This window comes from Anser anser (assembly GCF_964211835.1).
Source record: "Anser anser genome assembly, chromosome: 8".
In the NCBI taxonomy this organism is placed as follows: Eukaryota; Metazoa; Chordata; class Aves; order Anseriformes; family Anatidae; genus Anser; species Anser anser.
In genome coordinates, this window is record NC_139728.1 from 26,992,012 (window position 1) to 27,010,783 (window position 18,772).

Below are 18,772 nucleotides of genomic sequence, written 5' to 3' on the forward strand. Positions count from 1 at the left end.
CCTGCCTGCGCTTTGTGCTTTAAAGCCGCTTCTCAGTGTGTGTGCAAGCTTGCTGTACGCTAACTGCATTTCATCTAAAACATTCAGGGAAGTGTTCACTGAACAGTACACGCTTGCTACAAAAGGCATAGATACTCACAATCATTCTGTTTTGGTCTTTCTGAAGCCAGGAGTACAGCTGTAACACCACAGGTTTGTTTATCATTAAAACAGGACTGGAATTCAATCAAAACTGTCTGAGGTGCACAGTGCCCATGAGCTGGGCCCCGAGACCATCGTTGTGCCCTTCAAGGCCAAGAACTTAGGACAGGTTTCTTCTGCTAGTGCTTTTTTTGGGTATCTTCCTTTCAGTGTTTGTCACAATTCAGTAACGAGGAAAGCAGCCCATCCTTGGAAATCACAAAGATGCCAAGAAAGGGAACTTCACCTCAGAAATGTGTAGAGATGAGAGGGAAGACCCTGCCTCTCTTTGTTTCTTTATTGCTGAAGTTTCTTCAACAAGGACTACAAACAAACAAAACAAGCATACTTGCATTCAAGCCCTACATTTTTTCCCAGAAACTACGCTATTTATAGCTTCCACTGAAGACAACATCAGCCCTCTTCTGAGACAAATAATGGCACAAACAGTGACTTAGCAGAACCGCTACCAGGGAGGAAGAAGGCTGTGACACACGAGCACAAGCCTCCTCCTGCAGCTGGCTTTCGGTTCAGCAGCCAGCATGGATTTCTTCTGCTAGCTCTTCTGCGACTGTGAGATCTGCTAACCTGAGCATGCAGAGGCCAGCCTCAGAGCATTGTGTACTCTCTTTCACATCAGTAAAGCAGCTGGGAGCTGACACGAAGAGACAGAAAATAGGCGCATTGTGATTTGGCATGAACGGCCTGCCCAGGTCACAGGAGTGTCAGAAAAATAACACGGTATAGCTCCACTTTTCTAAAGAGGCGTTTTAGAGCACTGTGCTTTTTACGTTCTCCACCCCTGGTAAAATTAGTCCTTTTCTTAGCTCTTCATGCTGACCAGCAGACTTCCTCTTTTAAACACACCGTTGTGTAAATTTTATCCTGAGATGACTTAGGCACGTTACCACTCTGTACTCAACCCCTAATCTCTGTTTAGAGCTCTGAGGCACAAATCCTCCACTGACAGGGGAGCTCCTGCAATGACTGACAAATACAGGACCGGGGGAATCCTGCAATTGCCACATGGCCCAGCCTAACCAGCGTCCTCTTCCCACCCACAGCAAATGTGAGAGGCTGCAGAAAGTCATGGCTGTCCCACTATTTTTAATGCAGAACAAGTTTCTTACTAACCGTATTTGCCGGTCTCAATGCTGAGCATGAAGTTTTCAAAGCCCACGAAGAAGGCAAACAGCCGGTGGCTGAACCCAAGCTGGATCACAAAGCAGCTCTTCCCCAGAAGAGAGGGAGCTGCCCCCGAACCACCCCTCCTTGAGCTCTTCTGAGGAAGTGCTGCAGAACTTCCTTGTAGATTGCCCCTGGAAATGCTTTGGCGTAATAAGAGAAGCACAGCAACTACAACAAACCAGGATTTACTGACCCCAAATCAGCCCTGTTGAAATGTTAGATGCCTGTGATTTTCTGGTAAAAACGTGCATCTCTATTTCATGTTTTGACTGAGGCTGGAAGCTTGAAAGTGAGAAATGTTTATCTAAAAATCTCTCAGTCACTCCTCTGAGCTGTAGCACTGAGGTGATGCTTTACAGACATGGCAAAAGCAAGGCATCCGTCCTAGCCTGGCATGGAAAAGGAGGGGTTATTAAATACAGCTCTAAAAATTTCCATGGTACCTGTTCCATTATGCAGAATTTTGCCATCTCATTCTAGGTAAAGCGTGAGTCAGAACACAGCGAAGCTATTTTAAAAGATCTGTCAGATCTATGGCTGTATCCCAGCTACGAATTAGAACAAACATTCACCATTTATACCAGCCATGGCGAGCTGCCGAGTTACAGATCACAGGAGAGAGAGGAAATGAGTGGACTGGGTTTTATTTTTAAAGATATGTGACCTGGGATGGCGGTGGGGAGAACAGTGCCTGATGTTTATTTTGGGCCTAGAACAGTAGGAACACTCACAGTAGATCCATGTTTTCCTCAGATTCAGTGTTTCAGACACAGATGAGATTGTCTTTTCAAAGCAGCAGAGAAGGAACACAGCTTTCTTAAATCTCAATGGCACATCCACATCGCTATCCTGCGGCCTGCTTTGAAGGCCTGGCTGGCAGAGGAGCGAACCAAGCAGCGAGCAGATCCCGAGTCATCCCGCAGCCGCCCGGCAGTGGCTGCAGCTCTTGGTTTTCTTCTGCCCAACGCCAAGGCTGCCATGGATCCCTCCACACGCCTTTATTCCTTGCTAACCGAACGCAGTGCAATGCATCCCAGCCCAGTGGCTGCTTGTGGAGCTGCCACTCCAAAACCACACAGCCCCAAGACAAACACACTTTGGATGTGCCCTGGTCCCCCACGAGTGCCCAGGCTGGTTGGAAGGACAGCTACACCGCCACAGGAACACTGATTTTTCCCCACAAACCCCAACATATCCACCGCATTTCCCTCACCATTACTCTCTCCACGCTGACCTTCATGGTTTGAACGCAGCGCAGGAGGTGGCCCGGATGGTGGCTCCCCAGACATGTCACCCCAGCACCAGGCCCCACAGGAAGCATCCCAGCTGCGTCAGCGCAGAGCCTTCAAAGCAGCTGCTGAAACAACCCGCAGACGTGCTTTACACACCGGCACCACCTTCTCCTGCCCACGGACATCAGGAACGTGAAGATGTGTCAGAGGGAAGCGCTCAGGAGGACCCATGAAAGTGTCCCACAGACGGTGGCCACAAGCTAGAAGCACGGCGCTCCTGTCCCCTCACGCTGCTGATCGGGGCTGCTCAGGCCGGAGCTTCCAGAGCAGGAGGACAGCAGCATGGGAGGTGACAGTGCAGGAAGCACCCCGCCACGTCCAGCGTTTCCCGGTGCTGAGGCTTCACGGTGTGCAGAGGTACTCGTCGGACCAGCTGGTGCAATGCTGGACGCCGTCGCGGCACAGCGACCTGGGCACGCAGGCGCAGTACTCGTAGAACACGGGGCTGCAGCTCCACCACGCTGACCCGCACGGAGGGCAGGTGGCCACTGTGGGGGTGAGAAACCAGGAACAGAAATGCTGCTGCTGCTCTCACCAGGAGCCTCCTTCCTAATGCTGGCAGCTACTGAAAAGCCACCAGTGATGACCCCGAGTCTGTGAACCCACCAAAGAGACATTTTTATGACCTTCATGGCAGAGATGCCATCCTGAGAGGAACGGCCAGCTGTAATTCACTTGTTTAGCAGGCTACCCTAGACAAAGCTGGTGTTGCAGACAGGTCTCACTGGAGGTTCAAAACCTCAGGGGTGATTTAGGAAGAAAGCTGCTGCTCATTTTTGAGCAGAGGTGGATTTAGGTCACAGAGGCACGCTCAGTCCCCCTTGGTCTTCAGGACATACCTGACTCCTGACCAAGGACCAAAGGCCAGTTTTGAATGATTGCTACTGCCTACAGCTATGCATCAAGATGGAACTGCTCCATGCTCAGCAAGTCACAGCGAAGGAACAACTTTTGGGGCTGGAGCAAAGAATCATCATATCATTTAGGTTGGGAAAGACCTTAAAGACTGTCAACTCCAACCATCAACCTGACCTACCAAGTCCCATCACTACACTGTGTCCTTTAGAGCCACGTCCATAGAGCCATAGAACCATTCAGGCTGGAAAGGGCCTTCAAAGCATGGAGTCTCTCCCCTCTTGGCTGCCTCTGGTCTTTGGCAGCTGGCGTGAGGGAACCCACGTAGTTCTCATGACCTAGCCCAGCCATTTTGTGTCTCAGAGGAGGACACAAGCCTCCAGGCGTTCCCAGCGGCAGCAGTAAGCACCACTCCTGGAAAACCTCTTCGATCTATCACCAGACCAGGCCCTTTGCTAACAGTAGCCAGAAGGCAGACTTACAGCTCCCCATCTCGTCGGAGCAGTCCCCGCAGTCGTTCATCCCGTTGCACCTCTTGTCGGCATAGACCCAGTGCGCAGGGTTACCGCAGCGGAAAACCAGGTAGGCCGGGAGGCTGCGGGGCAGGTCGCCTGCAAGGGCAGAGACAGAGCCCGTGCTGAGCTCTTGGGGCACAGCTGTGCCTGCTGAAACAGGGACAGGCAGCTAACGAAGTGGTTAATTTATGGCCCAGTTGGTGAGACAGGTCTTCAGAGCACAGCAGGAAGAGCAGGGTGGGAAGATCTCAACAAAACTGCTCACCACAGAGTTTCTCCTGCTCATCCTCTCCGTCTCTGCAGTTGGCGGTTCTGTCACAGACCTGGCTGGCTGGGATGCAAGTCACTCCGTCGTCACACAAGAAGCCTGTCCGGTTATTGGAGGCTGCACAGAGGCGGTTCACTGAAGGGCAAGCAAGAGACGCTATTTTCTGACAGTCTCATGCTCACAGATGGTATGGGGAGCAAATCAAGGAGATGATTTCAGAATCAAATGGGGGAATTCAGAAATTTATTTGTCATCTGGAAATAACCAGGGCCCAGGACCAATCTCCAGTGTCCTCATGGTGGGTGCCAGCAGCTTGAAGTTGTGCCACCCGGAGTTTCCACAGCCAAGGAACAGCTCACGGCCACCCCTCTCAGCCCCTTTCCTTCTCCCCACCACCGTTCCCCTCAGCACCGCTTTCCACCTCCGCCATGGGGCCAACGACGACACTCATGGGACTGACCTGGGGAGCGTGGTGGGAGCCCCAGCGCCACTGCCAGGCCCACGATGGCCGCCGTGGCAGCCAGGAGGAGCAGCACCAGCACGGTGACACAGACACATCTCGGCGGGCAGCGCAGGCAGGCCCCATGCGGCCAGCAGCAGCCTGTCGGGAGGCAAAGGAGAGAGGTGAGGGGCTGGGGGAGCCAGGGGGGCTCTGGGCTGGTGGGGAGCTGCTGAGGTGTGGGTGAGACTCTCCTCTGCCACATCAGCAGTTGAGTTTTAATACCTGGGCTCAGGCACTTCCATCACCCAAGGGTGAATTATCAGCTCGAAATGGTGAGAACTGGCCGACAAGCAGCCCCTTTCCCTCCCCAAAGACATTGCAGGATACAACAGGCTGCAGCCTTCCAGGGAGCCCAGCCTTCAGAAGGTTACCGACATAAATCAAGCAAAATCAGGAAGTTAAAGGCCAAAACCACAGCCATTGCAACACAGAGCAGCACACGTACAAGCTGACCAGCTGCCTCGACCTTGGCAACGCCAGTGCTGTGTGTCTAAACCCAGCAGTAACTTCTCTGGGATTCCTCTGTATTCCCAGACAGACAGGAAAAAATGAACGTGGTCATCTGAGAAACACACACGCTTGCGTAACTGTTCACTTAAGACAACCCTGCGTGAATAACTGGATTTTGGTGTTTCTGAACATAAAGAGCCTTGATGAAAAAGTTAGGATTTCTTAGCTGTGCCTCACACTCACTCAATTGCTGTGTGTCGTAGGAAGGCAAAGACACACCCCTTGCTCAGCCACAAAGGGATCCAGGCTGCAGTAACCAACTCCTCCGTCAGGCATGAGCAGGAATCAAAGGCAGAACATCTCAGTTTAAAAGATAAGTGGTGAATTACAGGGTGCCTGTGTCTACAAGACAATGCCTTTGACCGAACAGACATGAGTATAAAATAAAGGCAGTGAGAAAATGCTGTTTCAAGCCAATCTGCAGGTTTACTGTTGATTGTACGTGATCTCACCTTCTCTTTCTTAATGTGGACAAAATTTGCTGAAGCTTAAAACATATAGAAAGCCTACAGAAATAGTTATAAGCCTCATCTGCAACAGAGGAATATTACATATCATGTTACTGTGCCATAAGATTGCCAACGCCAGGCCAACAAAAAGCAGCTGAAGTCTATTAATTTTATAGTCTGGATGTTTCACTACAGAGGGGGGAAAAATATCAGTCTCAACAGATCATAAATACTGCCTGTATTTTACGCTGCCTAGATAGTTTCAGTTGATTTACAGTTCAATAACAAAAATGTTAAGCTTGGCATTACATTTGTTACCTCTTTCTTCAGAGAAGGACTTTGCTGGATCAAAAGGAGCTACATCACCATTCCTCTAGAAGTAAAGGAACAAAACACTGCTTACAGAAGTGGCACATGATAACCATGCAACATACGCTTTTCTAGTTCTTCTACCATCTTACCCAGGAATTAATATGTAAATATGGATAGACATGGCAATAAATATTTTACATACAAACAAAAATTGCCTCAGTGGAAACCTGACCCAGATTTGGCTCACAAAGCGGTCAGATTACCTTTCAAATCTCCGTTTCTCATTTCTACATCAAGCGCTAACACAATACAGAAGTATTGATATGAAGTGCTGGACTTGATACCCTTTTGTATCAAAGCAGGTAAAGTAGACATGACTAGGAAACTCAGAAGCCACTGATAGAGAAGTTAGACAAACAACGTTATCGAGAACAAGTGTATTTTAGGAAGCAGTCGCACATCAGATTTTTCCAGAGTGCAGGGCCATACCTGGGGGTGAGTTTTGTTCATTCCTCCTGGAGCTAGTGTCTTCACAACAGCTCAGCGGACCACAGGGACCTCTCTGCACCCCAAAACTCAGCCATGTTACCAGCATACACCGGCTCTAACGTGAGCAATGTTACCAGGATACAAAACGCAACAGAGGGAGGAAAGCAAGGAGCGCAGTGCTGCTCGGGCACGTGTGCAGCAGAGGCCACGGAAGACAGGCTGTGCACTTGCTCTGGTCAGAAGCAGGGTTTGCAGCTTGCTTCTCATTCCTCCCAGCTGATAAAGGACACAGAGACTTCTGATGCCAACAACCCCACTGCTGCTCCTGACACGTGTAGAAGATGAACGCTCACCCCCCAGCTGACGCAGCTTCCATTTACCTTGGTGCCAGCCAGGAACCAGAGGACAGGAGTTGAAAAGGCCTGAGGAAAGGGAGTCAGATCACCTTCACCCAAAATTATTTTCCCCACCTCTTTCCTAAAACAAGGCTGACACACTGGCCCCTGGCATTAGCCCAGACTCCTGCAAGATGATCAGGTCTTGGCAGAACTGCGCAGCATACAGCCACCTGGTACAGCTTCCTCGCTTGGGCCATGAGCACAGGCAGAGCAAATCCTCCCGGGTCCTCTTTTACTTGCGTACGTGAATCTCCAGGCCTGCAGTAAACCTTAACATGAAATAGATTGCAGCTTCTGAATTGGCTGCAGGCTTCAACACCGCACACAGAGTGGATTTGCGATTTCAAGGACAAAATGCTGTGAGCCCACATTCCTCTTGCTTGCAGGAGGGTCCCCAGAACTCAAGCACCTCCAAATTGTTTCCACCCCGCAGGATTCTCCCTCCTAAGAACCAGTTAACTAGGGCTTGGAGAAGTGTAGTGGCAGCTGTATTTCCTAAAAGCTGTCCCCAAGACAGTTTCACCAAGTGAACTGATGCAAAACAACAAATAATGCCCGATAACAGAGGAATGACTATTGCTACTTCCCTCTCCCTCCCCAAGCACACAACTCCCTTGTGATTGCCTTGAGTTATTGGCTTCTTGGCAACAGCACGTGCCAGCCCTGCACTCACCTGCTCGCAGACCAGCCCGAGTTAAATAAGCCTTCCTCCCTCAGCATGGCAACACCTGTTTGTCCAAAGCAGAAGCTTCTCCCAGAAATGTATCATGGTTAAACTTTGTGCCAGAAAGCTCTCCTGGTTGGAGAGGAATTTGGGGTGAGAACACCAAACCCCGACTAGCACAGTCCGTGACTCTAGGCACTCACCACACCATGGAAGAATGAGACTAAGGGTTAAAACCTGTGTATCAAATTCCAGATCCTCTGCTTTTTAAAGGGGACATTTAAGTTTCTAATCAGGCTTGCTAAAGAATGAGCATTTTGAACCTTCAAAAAGCTTTAGGTGATAGTGAGCTTGGTAAGAGTCCCATGTACCAGGTCAAGCAGACTCTCTACGCACATCCCACAAACCAATCCTTAACAAAAACATTTAATATGTAGAGTAAAACAATTCTTAGAGACAAATGTCCATAAGAACTATCATCTACCGCTGTTTCCTACAGCAAGATTATCAAGCTCAGCTGTAACCAAGCAGGTAGTCGGTTTCAGATCAGTTACACCCCATCAGACCACCAGCCCCCTGCCCCCCAAAAAAGAAAGACTTGATGAGAAAGAGGTAACACACACAAGCAAGCCTTCTGAAGCACAAAACACTTGCCAGAGTATTGAAAAGGAAATAAAGATGAATATATTGAGAATGATGTGAGACACGTGAGACCTTCGCAAATTCTATCACCCAAAACAAAAACCCTAAAACTCACACAGAAGTGCCACGGCTGCTTCTGCCAGCGGTGAATCGCACACGCTTGAGAGATGCCTTACTGAAGTCAGGATGACTCTATTTAAAATCTGTTCCAAGTTTGTTCCAATTGAACGCATGCCTAAAGAGAATATAAAATGCTTTCCTTCTGCAATTTCAACAATTTAAGGCCCTTCATTTAAATGGTGGTCTTGGGCAGAGATCAAACCCAAATTGCAGCCTATGAAAATGAAGATGTCAGGAAGCTAAACGTTTTTTAAAAAAAAATAAGTAGGAGAAGCCATTTTGCAAAGTCAAATGCCAAGATAGTTTAAATACTCCACTTAAACTAGAAATCTTGAGAAACAAGTTCAATTCTCGCAGCCTAGGCAGTATCCAATTTTACTAAAGAAAGCTGCTTTGACACGAGCTTACAAGCACAGCGCTTAACGAGTTCTTTAGGCTCTGGCTTACCTTGGAAACAGTAGTGCCAAGTGACAGATTGCTACAGGCACACAGTTTCCTGTGACCTAACTGAATCACCGGCTTCACTGCACACATTACTTAGCTGAGGTGTCGTTATTAAACAGTGAACAAGAGACAAAACACGTAAAACTTTATTTGATCCATTTGTAGTTTTCTCCCTTTGTTGTAGATGCATAGGCAGATACAATGCCAAATAAAAGCAGAAGTTGTTTAAGTCAAACCTAGGAATGTAAGCAATAAAGTCAGACATTTTGGAACAGAAAAGAAAGTTTCACATTCATGAAATAAAGTCAACATAACAGAGGCCGTACTGTACACATTTAAAACACGCCAATAGCCGTGTTTTCCTGAAGCTGTAACACTCGCTCTGCAACTACATGTAACAGGAAAGTAAAATACTGTAACAGACTCAAACATCTACATGTTACTTATTCAGTTACAAAAAATGGGATTGCTAAAGTCTCTTCTGGAAAGGCAATCCAGAACAACGTAGTGCTAAGAATAGGGCAATCACTGAGCCCATACGTACAGATTTCTGAACACCCGTTCGCATACGTCACATCTGATAGCGCCGGACGCAGAACAACGCCATTCTGTGCTGGAGCAGGGCTGTGTACTGAGGTTTGCACTGCGTGAGCAGGAATGCAGGTCTCAACTGCAGTACTGCAGCAGAAAGGGATTTCCCACTGCTGTTACGCCAGTAACAGTGTTCTGAAAACATCACAACTGATTTTCACGACAGTCAAGTCTGAGGCCTTTGCATTAATGCCACCCACACACAGGTACATGCCAATGGCTGCTGACACTGATTTCTGGTTCACAACACTGCTCACTGAAGAAAAATTTAACATCAAGAGGTACCAGTAATTTAAAACTTCAGCTTACAATTTCTGTACATTGATACAAGCCTGCTTAAAACAAACCTCTCAGTGCTCTTAAGCCTCATTGAGGGAAAATCTGCTTGAGTGCATCTAGGCAGCGGTTTCCAGCAGCGCTGTATAGGCAACAATGCACATTCCTGCTTAATGGCCCCTGCAAGGCTGCATCATCTGCAGTTACACAACCATCAGCATCACAGCCAGATCAGGCATGGCTATTGAACCGGTTGTAACAGAAAGGGAACAATATATTGTATTCTCCAGAATATCAACCATTTCCACCAAATTCAGAACCTGGAGAAATTTTGTTTCTGCTTTTAAACGTTTACAGGAGTTCTGTATAATCAACACAACACTATGAGTTGGAGACCATGCATTCTAGCCAGTTCTCAAATACTTACAAACAGACCTTTAAACAAATCACACATCCACAAATTGTGAATACTAAGGGAGCTAGCAATAGTAATCTCAAAGAAAAGAACAGCAAAAATGTATTAGAGACATGAGGGACACTGTTAGTTGTCGTGTTAGTGAATCACATAGCAAAATCAGGTCACCCTGCCCATGAGAGGAATGCTACAGACAGGCTTTCGTGCTGAGCATACTGTAGTCAATAATCAACCGTAGCAAAAAGCTATGTAGGCAACATTTTCTATACAGTCATTTTTATTTGTCTGTTCTCATTTCTCAGGAATCAACTTGTTTCTGTAAATGAAGTTACAAGACTAGAGTAGTTAATCAAGAGTGGAAAGCAGATTTTCTTCAGAAAACACAGGCTCTAACTTTACAAGCAATTTAAGACATAAAGGATAAAGTTTGACAAAATAATTGACCATGTGTTGTGTGTGAAAGGATATGTCCACAAGTTTTAGCAGTTTCCATCTTTCACAAACTGAGTTCTAGCCTACAGTACCTCACAAATGCTTTCCATCGTGGATATAGCCACACTGTAGAAAAAATATATTTATTTTTGCAGAAAGGGTTGTTTGTGCATGGACATTAACAAGTACAAAAAAAATCAGCAGATAATTTTATAATATTTTCTCCTAACTACAACAGAAAGTGCAACACTAAAAAGGCATCTCCTGCCCACTTAAAATTTCTTATACCTTTACAAAGCTAACTCTGAATGTACACGTTACATCCTAGAACACACAAATAAGTTTGAAAGTGTCATGGCAGAAGTATGGAAAGCATGCTTACAGCTTTTGTAAGCAAGACACATAGCAAACACCAGTGGAAAGTGATCATGTCTGGAAACAAATTCAAGGTCTCTGAATCTTCACTACTACCTGAAAACAAAATCCCATGACATTTGTTGATTCTGTAACTTTATTCGCATTTAAAGACTGGCTGCTAAACTTCTTATCTGAAGAACCACCACAAACAATCAGGAGTTTCTAGCACTGTTAGAATTAGTCTGTTCATTCCAATGAAGGCTTATTTAAATTGCTGATTGAGCCAGATTAACTTTTGTAGGAAGAGGTCCTGCTTCTTCGTGTTCCTCGGTCTTGCATCTAACCACAACAAGCGCAGAGGATGGATATCTGCTCAGTTTTTGTTCATTCATGTATTCCAGATCTCCGTAGATGCTCAGCTTCTGAAATATTTAAACAGATTACTTTTAGACAAGGACTCTTGATGCTGTGAATAAAATGCATTTCGTTATGCAACTACATTCTTGGTTTTCATGTCTGCAGCCCTTCAACAGAAGTTAGCCCAGACTTTCTGCATCAGCTGAAATTCATGACAAACTATATTTGAGTGCAAATAAACATATTAAATCTGCCAGAATAATAGCAGATGTAGTGCTTGTGTACCAGCCTCTTTAGCTTGCAAATACTGCAAGTCTTGCTTATTTCAGAAGCAGTTATCTCTCTGGGCACTAGGCACACTAGCTCAGTTGGTTCCCCTCTGATCAGTCTGTGGTGACTTCTGTTCTCACTGGTGATCCTCCTGAACAGCAGCCATACTGGGTTCCAGCCCCACCATCCAACCCTCAGCAGAGAAACAAACAGAGGCTGCTTTCCAGTTAAAAGCCACCTAAAAGTTAAGAGGGCAGGGCTACAAGCCAAAAGACATCGCACCTGGTCCTACTGAGTAAGGCTCAGAGCACCTATTGGCTACAGGAGCGAGCAAAAATTGTTCAGATATAAAATCATCATATAAACAACAAAATCTGTTTGCTAACCACATCTGCAAAATGAACTTTTTCCAACTGATCCCTCCCCCATATATGTTTATCGGCCTGTAGAAAGCTGTAACGTAAAAGCAATATCATGAATAAATTCAAAGTATTTTAAATTGTAAGGTAGGGTTACCTCAGATGGAACGTACTGCTCCACAGCTGTAGCTACTGTTGCACAACAAATCCAGAGCAGCACCAACACTGACAGGACAAGCGTAGTGGTTAAAATCCAACTGGAATTTCTGTAATAAAAAAACGTTACTAGATTTGATATATTGAATATCAAAGTATGGACCTAAAAAGTTCTGCTCAATTTTGACCGTATGTCCTATGGATTCACTAGTCTCCTTCAGACTTCTGGGTATACAGTTTAGCCTCCAACACCTATTTAGTATCTGACTTAAAAGACACTGAGACTTGTTGGATTCTGTTTATCGGGCCCTAAGCATCCTCCCACTCACAATTTCAAGAGGTGCAGTTCACTGATCCTTCATATCTAAACTTTAAAGGAAAAAGTCATCAGTGAGTAAGGGAAGAAAGAACCAACACAGATCTTCAGCAAAGCTTAAAGATACAGCGGGCATTTTCAGCCTAGACATGAGACACAACAGTGTCTTTCATATCAGAAAATCCCAAAACAAAATAAAAGTGCTTTGCCCTAAAACATTATCAGAGGTAAAGAACAGGCAAAACACAGAACTGATTAAGCAGTTTGCAGAACATACTCAAAAAAAAAGTTTAGGAAACAGTCAGCATTATGTTCCACACTCAAAGCATAGGAAATCATCAACATTCTGATCAACTGAAATGTGCAAGAGGATCAAAGCTGGCAGACCAGCTCACAAATAACATTGGGCTAGCACAGAAGGTAGCGATAACAGAAGGTCAGATACACAAATATAACTGCTGGGCATCCTGACGCTAACAGACTCGCAGCGCTGAGACACTGCAACAGTGCCACCACGCACAGGTAGGAGCCACCACTACGCTCCGTACGAGGTACGGTACACGACATACATACATGGAAAGACACTTGAAAAGGCTGTCGCTTCCGTGCTCTTCAAAAAGCCCTCGGTACATCTGCGAACTTCCTGGGCGTAGGTCTGCTGAAACAGATCAGCAGAAACAGCTGTCATAAAAGCAATAAAAGTGGGAGAAGCCCCAAACTTTATACAGTTTGTCGATGCAGAGAACATAAAAGGAAGCTTTTAAAATGGGCCTAGCTTGCATGTTTCTATTTCCAGCAGTCTGGTTTCTACCACAGACTTTGCTAAGGGTGCATCATACAGTATACGTCCCAATTATATTTTAGCTTTCTAAACATTTGCTTTCATGTGCCACCTGCAATTTCTTTTTTTTCTTTCTCTCTTTGCATGACATGGAACATTTGCATTTGCTCTTCCAAATCACAAGGAACAACTTACCGGCTGTTTTACTCAGCGATAAAGATCCTCTCGCGTCTCCAGTTTCCTGTTCGAGTTGTGGAACGTACTGTACTTCTGGCTTTGACTAAAACAGAATCAGGGGTTAGGAGATCCTGCTAGCAAGCTCCCATTAATTTTGATCATACACATTTTCAAAATTATTAGGGAAGTTAACCTTAAGACATACACCATTCACATTTTTTTTTCCTTGTACCAGCACTGAAGGTGGCGAAATACTATTGAAAACTAAACACTTCTGACAGTGCTCTGTTTTGTTTTTTTTTTTTCCCCCCCCCCCCCTAAGACTGGAAGGAGCAGAATTATATTTTTGGTAGCTAGGACACCTTAATCCTAATGAAAAAAAGACAAGCACCTGGAATATGACAATTTTTCCATCATCTGCTTGAAGGTAGAAAGTCCACGAGGATGTTATGAAGCTCTGAGCTGAGTCCATCATGTCACTCCAGAACGATCTCACCAGTGTCAGAGGAAAGAGGAGATGAATTCTTGGCATCAGGGACATTAACTGCAAATACATTAGCCGGTTTTCCGTTTGTTTTTATATGAAAAGGCCAGAAGTCATGTTCATGCTCACCCCCAGCCCCATGTCTGTATTTCAGTCCTTCGGAAGATCTGTCTTCCGTTTGAAGAAGTGTAAAAAAGAGAAGACATGCTGAACAGAAAACAAGTAGGTGGTATTTGAAAAACATGTCATCTACTTACTTGCTCTTGCCTTAACTCAGCAAATGGCAATTGGTTCTGGCATCCAAGATGGCAAGCATATTGTTCATCAGATTGGGAGTATGCCTCAGTACAAGCTGCAAGGAAGAAGTTCCCCAAATGAGAAGATAAATTCTGCATTTTAGTTACGAAAACATTTTCAGCATAAGTTGGATCAGAAGCAAAGCAGCAGTTAAAAGACTGACAATCCTAGCTGTAGGGAAAGACGTGGCAATCATTCCACGGTTAGCGTTTGCTGTGAGGTCTAACGAAGGTTATGGAATCAGAGCTGACACACACGACATCTGAAAACCGAACGCAGTCAGAGCAGCTGATCAGAAATGTTATTCTGGACAAACTCAGGGTTGCAACTTTTCATTGATCCTCTTCCTACCACTGTATTTTTTCATGTACAGATCACATGAAATAAATATATATATTTTAACCTCAGCGAACAGAGCTGGGATACTAAAAGAATAGAGGAAGCCTAGGTTGACTAAATCCCTTAGAGGTAACAGCAGAAGTCCAGGTATCACAGGAAAATGAAAGGAGCATTCTCCTTCGAAAACTGTTGAAAATACTACTATTTATTTTTAAACAAAAAATGAAGCCAATTCTTCATTTTATAGGCATCTTCTAGTTATTGTTCACCAGAGATCATGAAGACCAAGAAATTGAAATTATTCCCATTTATACACGGAGAAACCAGGCAGACAACCTACGGGCACAGCTCTTTCACAAAATACTAGAGTTGAGGTGGACAATGCCGCAGCACTGCTTGAACTAAAGACTCAAACCGAGCAGCGACACAGACAGCAGCTTTCTGAATTTTCCCACAGGAACAAACGCACCACCAAAGGCCAAAACGCTGGCAATAAGCACGGCCTCCGCAGCTAAACATTGGAGTACGCAGCTCACAGCACCTGAACAGCAATTCCATGGCAAAAGTGCCACCAAACTAGTAGACACAGAGACATCAAAAGACAGAACTGAGCAGCTCAGCCAAGATGCATCTTGCCAAGCACAGAATAATTAGTCAGGGTACCAACCAGAGTAACAGATTACAGAACATAAGCCAGCAAAAGACAACAGCCTCAGGAAGGAGAGTTAAATCAGAAAGTAAGCAACTGTTCAATTACCTCTACATGTGCTTTATTGCTACATCACCCTTTTTATGGCACTCTTTCTTGTATGGTTTGACAACTAGACTGACATGCTGTATCACAGCTATACACAGTCTATGACAGACTTGAGCATTAGCCCATTTCTGGAGTATTTAATACAGTTTGGTATCACATTAACATCTTTGCACGTCAGGCTTTCTACTTACAGACCTTCCATCAGCTCCCTGAGACAGCCACTAGCCCTCTGGTTTTTATGAGCTACTGGGAAGACAAAAGCCTCCTTTGAGCACTGAGTCAGTGCCTAATTATATTTGAAATACAGAGGGGACCTACTAGCTTTCCTGCTCTGGGTGGTTATGTCCCACTTAATCTGAGTAAAACTGTTCACCAGCTGCCTTACTGGGTAAGTTCTACACAAAAATAGTACTTTTTGGCCTGTAGTATACATATTTCACCTTCACCATGAGGTTTTTGCTCTGACACGGATCTCAGACAATTAGTCAGAAGTATTTAATGGTCTATTTCAAACAAAACATACCTGTTCCTGAGGGTTTAGCCCAGACCACCCGTTACAAAGCAGACAGTACGTTACGATCTGTGTTCTTACTCCAACTGAACAATTCACTTCCACAACCAAATTTGTTAGGAATTGTACATGGCCCTGATGTTGCGCAGAGTTAGGAAAGGAAAAGTGTTGAGTGGATTCTTTTTCCAGCCATTTTTTGCTCTCCATGACAAAAATTTTAAAGTGAATTTAAGTACTTGTAACTTATTCACAACTGATTAAGTCTAAGAAATTCAGGAAAATGGTAACACTACGGATCATGGAAGAAGAAAGTTGATGAGAACATACAACCCTCCAAGAAGATCTCGTATCCTATACATAACCTTCAAGAAGTTGTTAAACAAAACCAAGAAGCAACTGAAATAATCCCACCAATTCAATGATGTTCCTGCTCTTCCCTCCATGCATCTCCACGCTACGGGATGTTAAAGGAGTAACAAATTCTTACCGGAATCGCATTCCAGTTTGGTTCGATTCAGATCGATGCCATCATCCACAAACTGGCAAATGGAAAAGAGTCTGCAGCCTCGCTGGCACGCGTACAGTTCCTCTTCCTGGGAAGGCACAAGAGAAGATTGCATTCCTCCATTCAAGAAAAAAATGCAAAAAAACAATTTTTTTTTTGGAAGTGCTATAAAAAGCCCCACACTAGAACACCGTCCTTCCTCCCTTCACTGGACCTAGAAGTCAGCTAAGCTGGCGGTCTGGATAACCTGAAATAAAACCAAGCTACAGCTCTTTATGGCTGTAACATAGCTATTGATTTATTTCAGACAGAGCTCTCTATCCTGTGGTAAGCCAGACCTGGAACAGCAAATCCTATTTTGCAATGCCAGTCCTACAACTCACAGCGAAGTTACGATGCAGTCTTGAAAAAGCGTTGGCTTTAAAAATAAGACATACCTCTGTAAAAGATTTACTGACATTCAACCGTGGAACGAGTACAGTCCTCCATCGTGCAACTTCAGTACAGAACCCAACAGGTGAGGACAAAAAAAATGACTTTTTTGTCAGCGTATTACAATATATCCACCAGACTAGTTAGAAGGACAACAGATTTGTTGAAATAAAACATTAACTTCTGACTGTCTTCTGTAGCAATACCACGGTTAACTACGTGTGTGCACTTCCCACAACCGATGCTCTCCCCGTTGCAGGGTTACAGCCAGCCTCCTCCACCTGAGCGCTCTTACTTCAGGTCAGGAATCAGACCCATCCCAACTCTCAGCTACACAGCCGCTCACATGATTGCTCCCAGTTGCTTTGCAGGTGGTACACAGGCTCTGAATTAACCTAACGAAAATAAACAGACCACACCTTACCGCATAAGCCATTGTGAACAAACTGGCCGTTGTTTGAGAGCACAGGTTCATGTGCTTCAAAGGCAGAAAAGTGGAAAATGGAACACAGAACAAAACTCAGCTCTAACAGCACAGGCAGGGTTGCTCAAACAGTTACATTGGTGCCAAAACCACATTCTATAATTTGATATCCAACCAAAGCTAGCTTTAAAAACATTTCTGTGGCAGTCTTCCACAAAAAGTCTTAGTGAAAATTGACTTATTCTCCAACGTTAACGCAACCAATTTCCTTCTACTCAACTGATAGCTTTGTGACAAGCAGACCAAAGACTAATTGGAAATATTTTAGGATAACATTTAGTCCTAATTTCCCAGATTTAGTTCCTTCTCCTCCCTATCATTGCACGGAGGCACCAAAGCATATGACACGTGCAGATCTAGTGTTACCTGTACGCCACACAACTCCCTGCTACCTCCCTCTGTGGAGATACCAGCATCAGCTGCTGTGTGAAAAAAGCCAATTTTAGTTTCACGTGAAAGTGAACAGAGCCCTGTTACCTCATATTATCACTACTTTCATTTTCCTGCTGCCCTCAAGTGAAATCTCAAAGCCAGTGTAAGAACGCCCCTCATTCAGAGCTCAGACCGCTATACAGCCGCAGCTGATAACGCAATATATTGCCAGTGAAAAACAAAACAGGGGAGATGAGGCCACAGTAACAGCTTTTCCATGTTCACACCAGCGGTCCGGAGCTGCACGAACCTTTGAACCAACAGTGAACTCTGAGGCAGGCAGCTGTATTCTCGCTAGATATCATTCCACTGTCTCATCACAGGACAGAAGAAATTCTGTGCAAGGAAATCCGAACAGGCTGAAGGTTCCGCCAGGCTACTCCCTGGCCACCGTTTCTGCTTCATCCTTCAAAATGTGTCACCCAGGCATCCTGGCTCGGGGTCCTTGGCACTGTTCTAGTTAAAAGATGCAGCAGCCTAAGCCGAATGACAGCTGCCTCTTTAGGAACAGGAGGAGAAGAGAGGGACCCCTCCCCACACCCACAGAACGCAGAACCTGAAAAAAGCATTTTTTCTTGTCCTGGCTTGTGAGGAAAAAAAAGTCACATTGCGGACATTTAAGCACATGCTGTCTACATAAAAATTCTGTTTATTTTAGACATAAAACAACCGAATATATCGATGCTCATAAACTCCTCATCGCATTTCCTTCTGCACTTACTGTGCCACACATTTCTTATTTTACAAGAGCCCGCCTGACGCACCTTCAGCGGGAACACACTGAAACAAGGCTGAGCCCCGCTGCTCTCACCGCCATACCGATTTCACCGGCAGCACAGCCCCCGGAGCCCCCAGAGGCCGAGCAGGAGCAGCCCCGAGGCTTCCCCACACCTATGGCTGCCACCACACGGCGGGGCCCGCCCGTACCTTGGGGTAGGTGTGCAGGGAGTAGGTGAGCTGGCAGGCGCGGTGGCAGGACGCCGTGTTGCCCAGCACGGAGTCGAAAGCCTCGGACGAGGCGGCGGCGGCGGCAGAGGGCACGGCCCGGGCCTGGCGGCCGGCGGCCACCAGCAGGAGCAGGCTGAGGGGCAGCGCCGCCATCTTCCTCCTCCCTCACCGCCCCGCTGACGGGACCAGCCCGCCGGCCTCTCGCGAGATTATCCCCGCCGCCTCCTCCTCCTCCTCCTCGCGCAGCCTGCTGGGAGATGTAGTCCTC

The 18,772-nt window shown here is 45.8% G+C and overlaps 2 protein-coding genes across 4 annotated transcripts; both read right to left on the bottom strand.

Moving 5' to 3' along the window:
• Positions 1–2,000: 2,000 nt before the first annotated feature.
• LDLRAD1 (low density lipoprotein receptor class A domain containing 1) lies at positions 2,001–6,715 on the bottom strand. Of its 2 annotated transcripts, none has more exons than XM_083846643.1 (6): positions 6,561–6,715; positions 6,078–6,132; positions 4,759–4,899; positions 4,296–4,433; positions 3,998–4,126; positions 2,001–3,148 (listed from the first exon to the last, which is right to left on the bottom strand). In XM_083846643.1, exons 1-6 carry the CDS (start codon positions 6,579–6,581, stop codon positions 3,003–3,005), a joined length of 630 nt encoding a protein of 209 aa, XP_083702769.1. In that variant the 5' UTR covers positions 6,582–6,715; the 3' UTR covers positions 2,001–3,002. The 2 variants fall into 2 exon arrangements, with proteins under 2 accessions (XP_083702769.1, XP_083702770.1); XM_083846644.1 differs by having other exon boundaries at positions 2,859–3,148; positions 4,296–4,415.
• Positions 6,716–10,369: 3,654 nt separating this feature from the next.
• TMEM59 (transmembrane protein 59) lies at positions 10,370–18,709 on the bottom strand. Of its 2 annotated transcripts, none has more exons than XM_083846637.1 (8): positions 18,484–18,709; positions 16,191–16,296; positions 14,057–14,151; positions 13,707–13,859; positions 13,334–13,418; positions 12,931–13,015; positions 12,043–12,151; positions 10,370–11,321 (listed from the first exon to the last, which is right to left on the bottom strand). In XM_083846637.1, exons 1-8 carry the CDS (start codon positions 18,655–18,657, stop codon positions 11,166–11,168), a joined length of 963 nt encoding a protein of 320 aa, XP_083702763.1. In that variant the 5' UTR covers positions 18,658–18,709; the 3' UTR covers positions 10,370–11,165. The 2 variants fall into 2 exon arrangements, with proteins under 2 accessions (XP_083702763.1, XP_083702764.1); XM_083846638.1 differs by having other exon boundaries at positions 12,931–13,012; positions 18,484–18,703.
• Positions 18,710–18,772: the final 63 nt, after the last annotated feature.